Source organism: Etheostoma cragini, chromosome 15, assembly GCF_013103735.1.
Source record: "Etheostoma cragini isolate CJK2018 chromosome 15, CSU_Ecrag_1.0, whole genome shotgun sequence".
Taxonomy (NCBI): Eukaryota; Metazoa; Chordata; class Actinopteri; order Perciformes; family Percidae; genus Etheostoma; species Etheostoma cragini.
Genome location: NC_048421.1, coordinates 20,352,842 through 20,366,556, shown reverse-complemented (window position 1 = coordinate 20,366,556; position 13,715 = coordinate 20,352,842). Strand labels below are relative to the sequence as shown.

The 13,715-nt window shown below is 40.7% G+C and overlaps 1 protein-coding gene across 3 annotated transcripts in view; it reads left to right on the top strand.

Annotated features, from left to right (window-relative positions):
• Positions 1-933: 933 nt before the first annotated feature.
• LOC117957694 (neurabin-2-like) overlaps positions 934-13,715 on the top strand; it is a 39,145-nt gene continuing 26,363 nt past the window's right edge. Inside the window, exons 1-2 of one of the 3 annotated variants that reach the window (XM_034893630.1) lie at positions 934-1,112; positions 12,579-12,983. In XM_034893630.1, coding sequence (XP_034749521.1) covers positions 12,665-12,983 — 319 coding nt within the window. In that variant the 5' untranslated portion in view covers positions 934-1,112; positions 12,579-12,664. Of the gene's footprint in view, positions 1,113-1,450; positions 1,722-12,578; positions 12,984-13,715 lie in introns of those variants that run through there. The other 2 variants (XM_034893629.1, XM_034893631.1) reach the window with 2 other exon arrangements.

Below are 13,715 nucleotides of genomic sequence, written 5' to 3'. Positions count from 1 at the left end.
GTTGTGACCCGCGCTGAAAATTACGTCATCACGCGTTGCTATAGTGACCAGCCACGCTGAGGCTTTACTCAATCTGCAGTGGAAAACGGAAGTATAATGGGCCGAGGCGAACCGAGGCGGGGCGAGGCGAGCCGAGGCAAGCTGTTACCAGCAGTGGAAAAACGCCATTAGTGTTGGTGGGCCTCCTTTACCATGCTGATTCTCCAGGTGAGCTTATCTGAGCTTGAGGAAAACCAGAACATTTTAATGCAGCACTTTACGTGACACTTTAAACACCAAGGGCTACTTAAAAGTAGGATTGTGAATCCAGGATTTGTTATAGAGACAAAAAACATCATTGCTGCTTTTTACTCTACTAAAGGATCTGAATTTCTTCTCACTCTACGCCTGTCTGTACTGAAAATGCATACTAGCGTCACAAAGTAGCCTTCACTCAATCTTTCAATTCAATTTTATTCATAGTACTATCAATTCATAACAAGAGTTATTGCGAGACACTACAGAGGGAGTAAGTCTAGATCACACTCTGTTTACAAGGACCCAACAATTCTAGTATTTCCCTCCAGAACAAACAGTGCGACAGTGTACTTGTCTTTAGTTGAGTTATTTTTATATTATGTTTTATTTTCAGGCTGTGCTTCACATGTATATACAGCCCTGTCAGTCTTTGAGGTCCATCTGTGTGTATTTTACGCTACTTAACAACAAAACATTACGCTAATGGTGGCAAAATACATTAACACACAATATATATATATATATAGAATTTGGTTTAATTTGGTTTAAATTTACTAGTGATTGGCTTATCGTATACATGCAGCCACAACAGCAACAAAAAAGAAAAAAACAGAAGATTATTTAGGTTCTTTTTCGATGAGGGCAGCTCAGCCAATCAGGGCCAATAGCTGTTGCCCAGGCAACAGTAGCCCATCCCTGCGCTTTGACTGTCTAGCTAGCTGGTGGATAGTAGTAGTGGCGATTGTCGGTCTACATTGCTCATAGCTAATTTGGCCAGCAGAGGGCGCTGAATCTCCATGTTGTAACTGAAATGCTGCTTGGACCGACCTGTCGTTTGTGTCCAGCTTGGAAAAGTCAGCCAGATACCAAAACAGGTAAGCAGCCAGTTTACACCGTGAGTCATAGACTGCTTGTTGGCCTAGCTAACCTATGAGGCCAAACGGTGGTTGATTGCCATTTGAATTAGCATACTTAATGTCAGTAACGTTACCTAGCCTAAAAAACAGCCTACAGTCTGTCAGGGGATTAATTAGCAAGATAATCAATGAGGTGAGATGTTACAATAATGTTGATCTGCATGAGGGGAGAACTAGGCTACACCTGATGGGAAAAAGGGCTGTGGGTAGAAAGAGAGAGTGGCGGAAAACTGTAGCCTATAAAGGGGGAAGAAAAGAGAGAAGAGGGAAGAAAGAAGGAAATGAAGAGTGTGTCGAAGTAGAAGAGGGAGGAAAGGCAGAAATAGGAGGAGGGGTACGGATGGATGAGGAAAAGGACGCAGAAAAGAGTAGGGGTGCGGAGTAGAGAGTATGGAGGAAAATGATGGGAGGGGGTGGAGGAGGAGGAGGGGAAGAGGGAGGAGCAGAAGGGAGGCTGGCACTCAGTCGGTCCGCCCAGCAGCAGCAGCAGCACCAGCAGGACAATGGACTGTCTCCACTACGGATCTTAACGGGCACTGGGCTCTTTCTGGCAAACTGGAATATAAGGTATGGTTTACGGAGCGAAGCTGCACAGAGTCTCAGGTGGTCTCGATGTTACCACGGTAAACCTGCGTTAAAAATGTGCCGTTTGTCTGTGAAAGAGGAGAGGCTGCAGGAAGGAAGCGACGCAGCGCAGCAGACAGACACCCAGCAGGGCCTGCCGTCCGTCTGCCTCTGGGTCCTAAACGTGCCGGTGACACGTTAAAACACAGACACAACTATGACTGTTAACTTTTATTGTCGGTAGTTGCTGGATTTTATTGATGTGATAAATACCGAATGCCCGCGCAGCGTTCTCTCGTCTCCAGAAAGAACGTCGCACCAAACTCTCTAACAAATCTCGCTGTTTTAAGTTCCCGTGCTTACATGTTGGACGAAATACCTCTAAGGATGTGAACTAAGATTTATTTGGTTACCCTGGGTCTTCTTTTGATTTCGGCGTCTGAGTGATTTATCAAACCCCGTTTAATACATAATAGATTCGACGCTTAGTGTTCGAGCACGAAGCGTGTTGTTTTCCGGTAAGGTGTATTTTGACGGAAGGGAATTACGGTGACAGCACGCGAAAAACAAATAACAGTTGACATTTTAACTGTTGTAAACGATGCTCTGTGTATTACATGCAAGCCGAATTAACGAGTGGCTTGTAGGGATTCGCAGTAACCGTTTATTTGATGTGGTTACAATACATGTGTGCTCCAAAAGTAACAACACAATAATTACTATGTTTTTGGATGGAAGTTCGGAGCTAGCAGCATGTGTCGGGTATGCCAACAAAGCGTCTCTCTAGCCAGCAGCGGGAGCACGCAGTGTGTTTCTGCCAGAACTGTTGCACTAGGCCAGGCCTGGGAGTCTCCTCGACAGATGCAGGGATTGTGGGGTGAATAGATGGAGTCATTGTAGTTGCCATAATGTGCCTTCTATTGAACACTGCGTGTGACGCACATAGACAGGCAGAGATAAAGAGATGTTGTGCAGACGTGGAGACTTAAAGTCTTATACTCATATGTCTGAACGGGCAGCATATTACCATTGTAGAAGCATACAGCAGTGGCTGCAATGGCTGTCTCATAGAATGTGTTGAACACACACACACACACACACACACACACACACACACACACAGACACACAGATGTGACTTGTTAAACAGAGCTCCAGTCCTCAGTGCTGCAGTATATGAAGAGACAAGGTCATTTTTCCATGTTAACCAACAAACCACTTATTACATTGTCACACATGACATTTAAAAAAAAACATAGGCAGGCTGTTAGTTTGTGGAATAGCCTGTGTAATGAAGGAAGGGGAGCTATAATCAATAGATTATAAGTCAATGGTCATTTACCTCCATACGATGAGGTTGATAGATGCAGGCAGGCAGTGATTGGACTGTAATGGTTTTATTTTAGATTGTATTGACCTGACTGAGACGGCGTATTTGTGTGTAACATTCGTGTGAGGAGGAAAGTAGATCTGGGTAAATGCAATACATTGGTATCTGGTTAAAAAATAGATAAGTCACTATTGACAGGAGGAGCTCGACTATATTCTTTAATGAACCAGCGACCCTTAATTTTCTGTAAAGATGAGTTAAATTAGTTAGTGTAAGAAGAACCAGGTTGTAATAAACAGGACTTATCCTTTAACTCTGCCCTGTCCTCAGGTTTGTTATGTTAGAGCGATGCTTGATAATGTCCCCATCCTCAAACAAGACAACCAAAGTGCAGTTAGGAGTGAGAGAACACATACCAGATGACAGGAGGCAAACCCAAACCGCAAAGGATTAGGTGTAGCAGAGACAAATGAAGTTGTTCTTCTAAAGACAGGGGAGTGTAAAATTAAATCTGAGCTTATGGTGTTTTTTTCTTAGCTGGTAGGAACACCAACAAAGAAGAGATGGATAGTTCACTCAGTCATGCTGATTGTTTGTTTGTGGGTGTTTATCTGTTAGACCAGGAGCCACCAAATTTGTCTCAACAATGACAGGAAAGTGTGTGCGTGCGTGTGTGTTTGTGTGTGTGCTTTACATTGGACTATTATAGTACTATATAGCAAGACATCACAAAACATACTGTAGTCGCGGTGTGTGTATCTATGTGTTGGTACCATTGTGGTCAGCTGTGTCATCTGGAGTCAGTATAAAGGGACATACGTAGTCTTTCCTACATTCCCTAGAATGCCTTTTATTTTTAACAAGTTTTTTTTTTATCTTAAAAATTGTACTTGTCTAAAGACAGTTTCATTCTGACATTGCAGCGTCCGTCCTATCAACAGCCAGTCTGTTAGCCTTGCCATGGAAAAAGATGTCAACAACATCACAAACAGCAACATGATCCAACATTTTTATGTTTTATCCACTTACAGTTCAGATGCATGTTGCATTTTGTTGCAAAGGGTTTGCACTACTTGGATGAATGAGTGGAGTTTTTTGTGAAAACCTTCCAAACTTCCCTTTCATGAGCCACGTTAACCAGCTCAGACTGGGGAATCCCGAGGCCTTCTCCCAGCTGGACGTGCCTGGAACACCTCCCTAGGGAGGCGCCCTGGAGGCATCCTTACGAGATGCCCGAACAACCTCAACGGGTTCCCTTCGACACGAAGGAGCAGCGGCTCTACTCCAAGCTCCCAAGGATGACTGAGCTTCTCTCCCTATCTCTATCAGCCCCCTTCCTGAGGAAACCCATATTGGCCGTTTGTACCCTGGATCTCGTTCTGTCGGTCTTGACCCAGCCTTCATGACCATAAGTAAAATTTTATGTAAAACCACACCCGCTGCGCCGATTCTCCCACCAATATCCCACTCCATTGTCCCCTCGATCCCGAACAAGACCCCAAGGGGGTAGGGACTCATTCCCTACCTATATAAGGCAATCCATCGGTTTCCTGCTGAGAACCATGGCCTCAGATTTAGAGGTGCTGATCCTTATCCCAACTGCTTCACACTCGGCTGAAAACCCATCCAGTGCATTAAGCATAAACCATTTCGATAATTGTTTAAACGTTTGGCATTTTCATGCAAAAATGCCAAACATTTCCTAGTTTTATCTAATAAATGAGAATGAGCTTTTTCTTAAATGACTGGTCAGACAAAAACCTTGGTGATCCGTGGACATCCTCTCGCGCCACCATGACTTTGTTACTCATCGATATGAGGTTAATGTCTTGAAAACTATTAAAGAATTAAATTTGGTGCACAAATTGTAATAACTTGTGGTGATGCCTTTTATTTTCAGCACCATCACCAGGTAAAAACTGTAAATTGTCAAATTCAATATGACCATATTCCTAATGACTTTCCTGTGTAAATCTCGCGCCAGGCTGTACCCTTTCCTGCCTCATTTGTACTTTGTGTTTAGTGCTGATTACCATGCTAACACGCTAAATGGGGAATATGGTAAATATACCTAATGAACATCAGCATGATCAGCATGGTCCATGCTAGCGGTTATGCTAGCATGGACCCTTTGACTTGTTCACTGATTTCAGCCCTCTTATAGACCCAACAATGAATCAATTAGTTGAGAAAATAATTTACAGATTAATCAATTATGATAGTCTTAGTTGAAGCCCCAGTTTGAATAAATATTAATTGGTGCAAACTCTGCTCCAGGCTGCACTAAAGCTTGTTTGAAAACCTTGTTATGTACCTGTTGTCACTGCATGGATCTTCACCCACACAACCACAGATATCAAAAGACATTGGAAAGTTTCTGTACCAGCTTGTTCAGGGCAAAACTCTTTATGACTTGATGAAGACCAACTTATTGCAACATCAATTGATATTGAAATTACACAAAGCTGTTATGGGGCACCCTCATTTGGGTCTCTTGTAGTCTCACATTGCTTGACTTACTTCACAGCGCTGCTCAGTAAGGTCTGGCTACACCACACATACATTCCAGAATAGGAGAAAAAAACACTGGGTTGTTTTAAAATAGTCTCAGGAAGGAACTTGTTTTGGTGGAACACTTGCACCTGGCAAAGGAAAACACCACATACAATATTAAATGAAGTTAACTGTTCATACAACACAGTAACGTGAGCTGATTAAATTAGCTAGATACATGGCAGTGTATTGTTGTGTATTTTGTACCAATCACCTGCCAATCGGTCCGAAAACAACCCAGGTAAAGAGTAAATGCCGTAAACGTATTCTTTGTAAATATTTACAATTATTCCCCAAAAGAACAAGCAGTCCTGCCCTGTTGCGTAATCATATTTTTGTCAAAACTTGCCACTTTCAGCGTGTAGCTTGCTAGCTCAGAGATTCTGGTTGTTGTTTCCCGTCGTGAACAGGGTTTAGGAACGACAACACTTGAGAGTGGCAGGATGTTTTGCCGATATTCCTGGAAACGATCTGTTGTTGGTCCAGGCTAGCGGCGTTATTCCATAACATGGTACCCCAGACTAGTGGCGTTTTTTCATAACATGGTACCCCAGACTAACAGCGTTTTTCCATAACATGTTACCTGCTTTATTAGGCTCGGCTCAACTTGTCCGCGGTGCCCCGTCCTCCTTTTTCCATTGCAGATTAGTACCGCCTCATGCAAGAGACGAATCAATCCGACCAATCGGAAGTCTGCAGTTTTCACGTCACCTTTTGGTATCGCCTCAGCTCGCTTGAAACCTCAACTGAGGTGGTACTAAAAAAAGTACCTGGTAGCAGGTACCAGGGACTTTTTCATAATGGAAAAACCAAAAAAGGCAAGTAGAGTTGGGGCAAGTCGAGGGGGGGCCATGCAGGGGAAAAACGCCATAAGTTTCTATGGTCTAAACGGGGTAAAACATTTTGACTTCAGTATTTGGCTTGTTCAGACTCAAAGCACAAGGATGAGAGACTCAGACTTGTTTAGATGGGGTTTGTTGTATTGAGAGCATTGACTCAAAAGAAGCACACTCTGTATTATTGTGATAATGTCCTGTATGTATCAGTATAAAGCTTCACACATCTGCTGTGAATTTTCACACTAACCCCACAGTCTGTCTGTTGGAAAAATGAGATGTGTCTCTGGCTCCGACTACATTTGATAAGTAACAAGTAACTGTCTGAGTTGCAAATCTTGTTTATTTTTCATTTACAGTTTAAAATGGCCAACAGCTAGATCATTGTGTTCTTGTTGTTGTTATGTGTATATTTATTAATGCTGCTTAGCCCTACTTGTGTTCAGAGTGCCAGAGATCAGCAGCTGTGGGAGTGAAGCATTTTCCTGAATGCATTTCTTGTTGATGAAGTTTGTGTTTTTGCAGGTGATGCTCTTTTGTTGTCCGTTTAGCAGTGTTGGCTACTGCTGCTTATGCTATTTATACAGTTCTTCTTTCATTTGTATAGACTGTATGGTTGAATCGAACTAAGTCGGCAAATCGATTAGTCAGTAGACAGCAAAAAATCACCAACTATTTTGCTAATCCATCAATTGTTATCATTGTTATCATTGTCATTTTTCTTGCAAAACTGGAAGAAAATGTTTTTTTCAGCCTCTCAAATATGGACGTTTCCTGATTTGTTTTTACTGTTTATATCATATTATACTGACTTTTTGGGTTTTGGACGGACAAGACCTCACTTTAAGCTTTGAGAAGCTGGCATGGATTTTCGCTCTTTTTATGACATTTTAAAGACCAAAGGATTAATCTAGAAAATAATTGGCAGGACAATCGGTAATGAAAATAAACATTTGTTACACTCCTAGTTGTTACCATACCATTTCTTATGCATATTTGTTTTATTACAGAGGTAGAGAACATGGAACCCACTCTTGTGTCTGTATGCTAAACATGTAGCCTAGCTAGCACAGAGACTGGGGGGAAAGCAAAGGAAAAGCTAGTCTGGCTTTGTCAGCACCTCTTAAGTTTAGTAATTGACAAGTTATATTTGCTAGAGTGAGGATTTTTTTAAAACTTTCGTACACTGTTGTTTGCTTGTTTCAATTTTTTCTTTATGAAGCTAACTGGTTGCTAGCTGTAGCTTCATACTAGTCACACAACTGCTAGCGTGACCTGAAATCATTGAAAGCCAGGCAGCTTGCAAAAGTAAATTGCTCAGAGAGACAGAAGCTGAACGTTTCCCTCTATTTTTTATGATTAATTAACAAATTATCATGAATAAATCAAAATTTTTGTAAGACCTATAGACAGAATAAGAAAGGGACAATGCCGTTGTTACCAACGGACATCATTGAAGTCTATTGGAAGCACTTTCCCGGTGATGGCTGAGCGTTACTGCGCAGCCTCCAACTGAGCTTGACGACATAGATTGGACGTGAGCAACCTGTCTGAAAGTTGTTAGTCTTCTGGTAGCTGTGCCAAGAGAAATCTCAATCATTCCCAATCAGCAGAGACAGAGAGATAGGTAAATGTTAGGAGATAAAATATACACAGGCTAATTATTGCTAACTAAAATTCTAGTTAATATTAGTAATTAAACCTAAACAGCTAATGTTAGTTGAAACTGCCGTGAGCTTGTTCTGTACTGTTTGGTAATTCCTCTACGATGCAACAGTAAGTCATGTGGTTATTACACAACCCTTAACAACCCCTTCAACAAAAGCGTCTGCTACGGAGTCCTAACGTTATATGTGAGGCAATGGAGCCTTTTAGACATTGTCATGTTTCTTTAGAAATAAACAATGGGCAAATAGAGTCTTTAAACTCTTCAGATGGTAAGTTATTGGTGTTAAAGTGACGTCAAAATGAATGGCAGTCAATAGAATGCTAACAGTGGGTGAGTGTGAGGTAGCATCAAACTGGCACCATGGGAGCTACGCTTTGTGGATGCTGGCTTAACTCCTTGCTAGATATCTAGATTGTTTTCTCATCACAAACAATGTGGCCATATTTTGATTACAACTGGCAAATTTGGTTAGTTAGTAAATGTCCAAATTCAAAGTTTGTTTTTATTTTTTTGTTTGTACAGACTGTCTGTGTTGTTTTTAATATGGCTGCAGCTGGGATATGGGATAATAAAGTTAATCTTGAATCTTGAGTGTTAGAGATTTCAAATTTCTATATTTATATCTTTATTAAATTCAGGGAACCAATTTAATGATTGTGTGTGTATCACAATATTGGTGTCTTTTGCGGTGTAATTATAAGACGCAGAATTGGAAATGAGGCCTGATGAAAACATCAGGCGTCACCATAGCACAGATCTGACAGCGTAAAGTGCAAACGCAATCAGCCGGTTAATAAGATTGTGATTATGGGAAAACAGTTTGATGTCTGGGGACTCCGGGAGTGCTCTGAATTAACACGCTAATTTTGTCACAAAGTAAGTTTTGCATTCAAAGCGGCAACATGAAGACACACATGACACGAGAGGTTACAGTGCGTCATCATTTTAATGGGATTATTTTGACAGCTCCTGGAGAGCCATGTGGGTGTTCTGAGATACACAGCCAAGCAGTTGTTGTGCTGTTAGATGTTGTTTGGCGATAAGTTGGGTCATTTTCTATTTTCTGCTTAAATACAGGTTTTCTTTTTCAATCAAAGTTTGAATTAGGGTTGTGCCGATGGACGATCTCATCGTCATAGACAGTATAAGAAATGGACAATGTGACGCCACTGTTTTCAATGGAGACCAGTGAAGGATGTTAGAAGCACTTTCTCGGTCATGGCTCAGCTTTACTGACGGGAGCAACCTGTCTGAAAGTTGTAAGTCTTCTGGTAGCTGTGCCGAGAGAAATCTCAATCATTCCCAATCAGCAGAGAAGGAGAGATAGGTATATGTAAGGAGATAACATAGACACAGGCTAATTCCTGCTAACTAAAATGCTAGTTAACATTAGTAATTAAACCTAAACAGCTAATGTAAATTGAAACTGCCTGCAAGCTTATCCTGTACTGTTTGGTAATTCCCCTACCATGCAACAGTAAGTCCCGTGGTTTTGACGCAATCGTTAGCCAATTTTTGCAAAAACATCCGCTATGGAACCATATCATAAGATATAAGGTAATGGAGCCTTTTATACGTTGTTGTGTTTCTTAAGAAATAAACAATAGACAAATAGAGTCTTTAAACTCTTCAGATGTTAAGTTATTTGCTGTGAAAGGGTTGTCAAAATGAATGGCAGTCAATGGAATGCTAATGACGGGTGAGTGCTAGGTAGCATCAAAAAGTCAAGTGTGTTTGTGTGCAAAGTGTGCAACAATCGCACCAACCATGGATTGCTGTTGTGCAACAACTGGAAACTTTAGATGTTGTTATTTCATCATTAAATACACTTCTGTAATATGTAGAGCTCAAATATGAGCCATTTAAGAAATTCATGGCAAATTGGATTAAATAAATTATAACATGTTTATTAGCGCTTTCAGTCTTCCTCTATCATATGCGCCGACCTATGTTTTCTTCTGTGGGTGCTCACTGGCGCTTGTCCTTTTTAAAGAATAAAGTACCGGTAGTCAAAAAATGTTTGAATTTTTTAACTTTAAGACAATTTGGCCGACACAAGCACACACGCCTTTTAACTAGATACTAAAGCTGTAAAGTAGGCTATCTTTCAACTCAGGACAGAGCCACTTCATACAAATACAGATAGGATGGGAGATGAGAAGTTTATCTGACACGTAACCGCGATCAGTGCTCACACGCGCCAATTAACACCAACTGCAATGTTTAATTTTAAATGAACATAGCTTACTGGCAGTCAGTTCATTTAGTTTTTTTAATTAGTTTTTAAGTAGAAAATAATATTTATGTAAAGAGATAAAGTAAAATAATCACGTCACTTAAAAAGTACTAAGATGAGACTGAAAATTGTTGAAAATTGAAATTGAAAGCTTAAATTAACCCATTAAAACAAATCTAAACAAAAATGCTACAAAAATTCAAACCGTACTAAACCCAAATGTATTCATTAAACAACCATAGAATACTAAGAAAACCAGCAGGTATTCACATTTTAGAAGCTGGAGTTTGTTTATTTTTAGCAATTTTGATGTAAAATACACTTAAGTGATTTGGATTCTATAAAGTTGGGCCACATACTAAATGAAAATGATCAGAATTCAGGCAGCAGAAGCACAGATATGGACTTTTAGTCTAGAAAAACAGCATTTCCTGTAATAGAACTCAATGGGGTCTTTTGTTAGGGCTGGAATGCAGGTTTCTGCTGAAAATGTGACGTCTCATGCAAAACCCAAGATAACCATGCTGATGGATGATGATGATGATGATGATGTAACTGGGAGTGGGTCTGGAAAAGGTTTATTCATAGCCCATTTCCAACAGACGCCGCTCAAATGCCTCTGGTCGCAACTGGATAAACCTAAAACCAATCCGAGCGATGATGGAGATGACCTATGCAGACCGACAGAAAAACATCAAAACCAGCGAGCATGTTGCAGAGCCCGTCATCTTGTAAAGCCCGCCTGTGATTGGTGCCTTGATTTGGGGAAAAAATGAAGATGGGCTTGAAAGTTCAATTTCATACGGAAAGTGGAGGCTATTATAAAAAAATATATATATTTATTCGCCAACGGCACATTTAAATCAGATTATTTAACTTTAAGTATTCTCTGATGTGAGCAAGGGGAGGGGGGCTACAGTACAGTATACGATGATAATAATCATTATAAAATATTACTACACTTTTTTTGGGCAAGTGGGTCGTTTCCTTGTTGAACCTAGACAATGAGAAAGCCATTATAAGACATTATACCTACATACATTGACATAGTAGTACGCCTCGTTGCCTTGCTAACTGGATGTACAGTAGCGGGTCTCTCATGCAGCAGATATCCTTCCCCTTCCGCTATCTCTGCTATGTATTTTGCAAAAATACTGCCACTGCATCCGGGGTTTAGTACCGCACAAGATGGTTGTGATTGGTTTAGAGAAATATAAACAAGCCAGAGAGTTTTCGTGCTATCCCCAGTACTCCGCTGACACAGCACTGTGGAGATCTGGCAATGCGAGACTAAGTGGGACAGCCTGGTGAACGTTGAACGTCGTTGTTCATGGTTCAAATCTGTTATTTTTGTTATTGATAGAAAATAAATCAATAATTAATTTGACAGTTGATTAAACATTTTGTCATTTTAATCAAGTCAGAATGCCTGTTATGATGCACCAGGTTTATAAAAAGAAGTTACCCCCCCAAAAAAAATTTAAAGTACTTTTATACATCCATGGTGAAAATATATTTTAACATATTAACAGTTTGATTTCTGGCTTTTGTGAATTGATATCAGATTGCCGGTCGTCAGACACCGCCTACCAAGAGCCTGGGTCTGACCGAGGTTTCTGCCTAAAAGGAAGTTTTTCCTCGCCACTGTCGCACTGTTGCTTGCTCTGGAGGAGACTACTAGAACTGTTGGGTCCTTGTAAATTCTGGAGTGTGGTCTATCTGTATAGTGTCTTGAGATAACTCTTGTTATGAATTGATACTATAAATAAAATTGAATTGAATTGAATTGAATTGCCCAAATGATCTATTTAATTGGAAAATGTATTATTTTAAGCTAGCTCTACCGGCTTGACCAAGTTAGCTAAAGTAATTGTTTCAAGCTCTGGCTTGTGACACTGTGACCTCTGACCAGAAACAGCAGACTTCACTTCTCTTCTATGCAGCACCTGTTTATAAAGCTTTTTTTGTGTCTGTTGTCATCATGCTTTATTATTCTGACACTTATTTATCTGATTATATAAACAGTTGTTGAGTCAGAAAATAGTGAGGGTGCAGGGGATGCCTTCAGTTGATTTCTCTTTCATAACATTAAGAATAGAACACTTTGGATTTGTTGGTTGCACATCAGACTAAGGATAAAGTTTGACGACCACACCTTGGGTTGTGGTAACTCATCGGTTATACAATAATTAATCCCAAATATGAACAATCGATCTGTCTCTTTCTTTGTGATTCAGCAGGTGAATATCAAACAGCTCCAGGATGCTGCCATCCTCATCCCTGCTAATCTGCTGTTCACCAGCAGGCATCTGATTTACCAAACATGATGAAGACTGAACCCCCGTCAGCCACGGGGGGCAACGGGACCTCCAGTGGTAGCAGTGGGGGAAGCGGGAGCTCCAATCTGCGGAGTCCCTCGCCCCACCGCAACGCCTATGAGGCTGGACTGGCGGCACTTAAGAAGGCCACTGACCACCTCAACAATGCTGCAAACGGAGGCGCCGGCCCTGCCTCCAAACCCGCTCCTCTGCCTCGCCCAACCGGGAGGGGACGAAAATATGGATCAAATGTTCACCGCATCAAGAATATGTTCATGCAGATGCAGTCACCTGGTGATGAGGAGGACGGAGCAAAAATGATTGGTAATTAACCTCACTAGTTTGAGTTTTTTCAAAGTCTTTAGGATAAACAGTATGAGGATTTCTAGATGATGAATTATTAATGTTATCATAATGTTACCATTTGGTCACCCACTACTTACATTATGATTCTGATCTTCAGCTTAAATTTTGTCAACCCTGTCAACCCTACAATATCATCGCAATATTGTAATCGCAATACCATGATATTTCATATTCTCCATACCGCCCAGCCCTACGTCCTAGTAATGTGGCTCTTTCTGGTTAGGTAGAAGTGTAGGTGTTCTTCTAAAGGAGAGGGAAATAAACATACATGTTAACAAACATAAACCTCAAAACTGGGACTACTAACTCTTGATAAATGCCGATAAAAACACATACTGAAGGCTTAAGCTACAATGAGAACAGGCTACACATACAACACAGATAAAGGATCAAGTCAAAACATACAAATATGCTAATAAAGGAGTTTGTAAACTTGAACATTACTGCATAAATCACCAATATTGACTTGTATCTACTGACGCATACAAACACTAACTAATACTTCACTTTTAGGAACCGAAACTTAACTGACAGTCTAAAATCCTAAGCAATATTAACAGTTGGAAAGACTGTGTCTGTACACTCTTTGTCCATGCTCACATTAGCCCTTTGCACACTGGTCACTCCTTAGTCCAGGCTTCTTAAGACCCAACATATACACACAGGTGTTTAATTACTCTTGCTAATTAG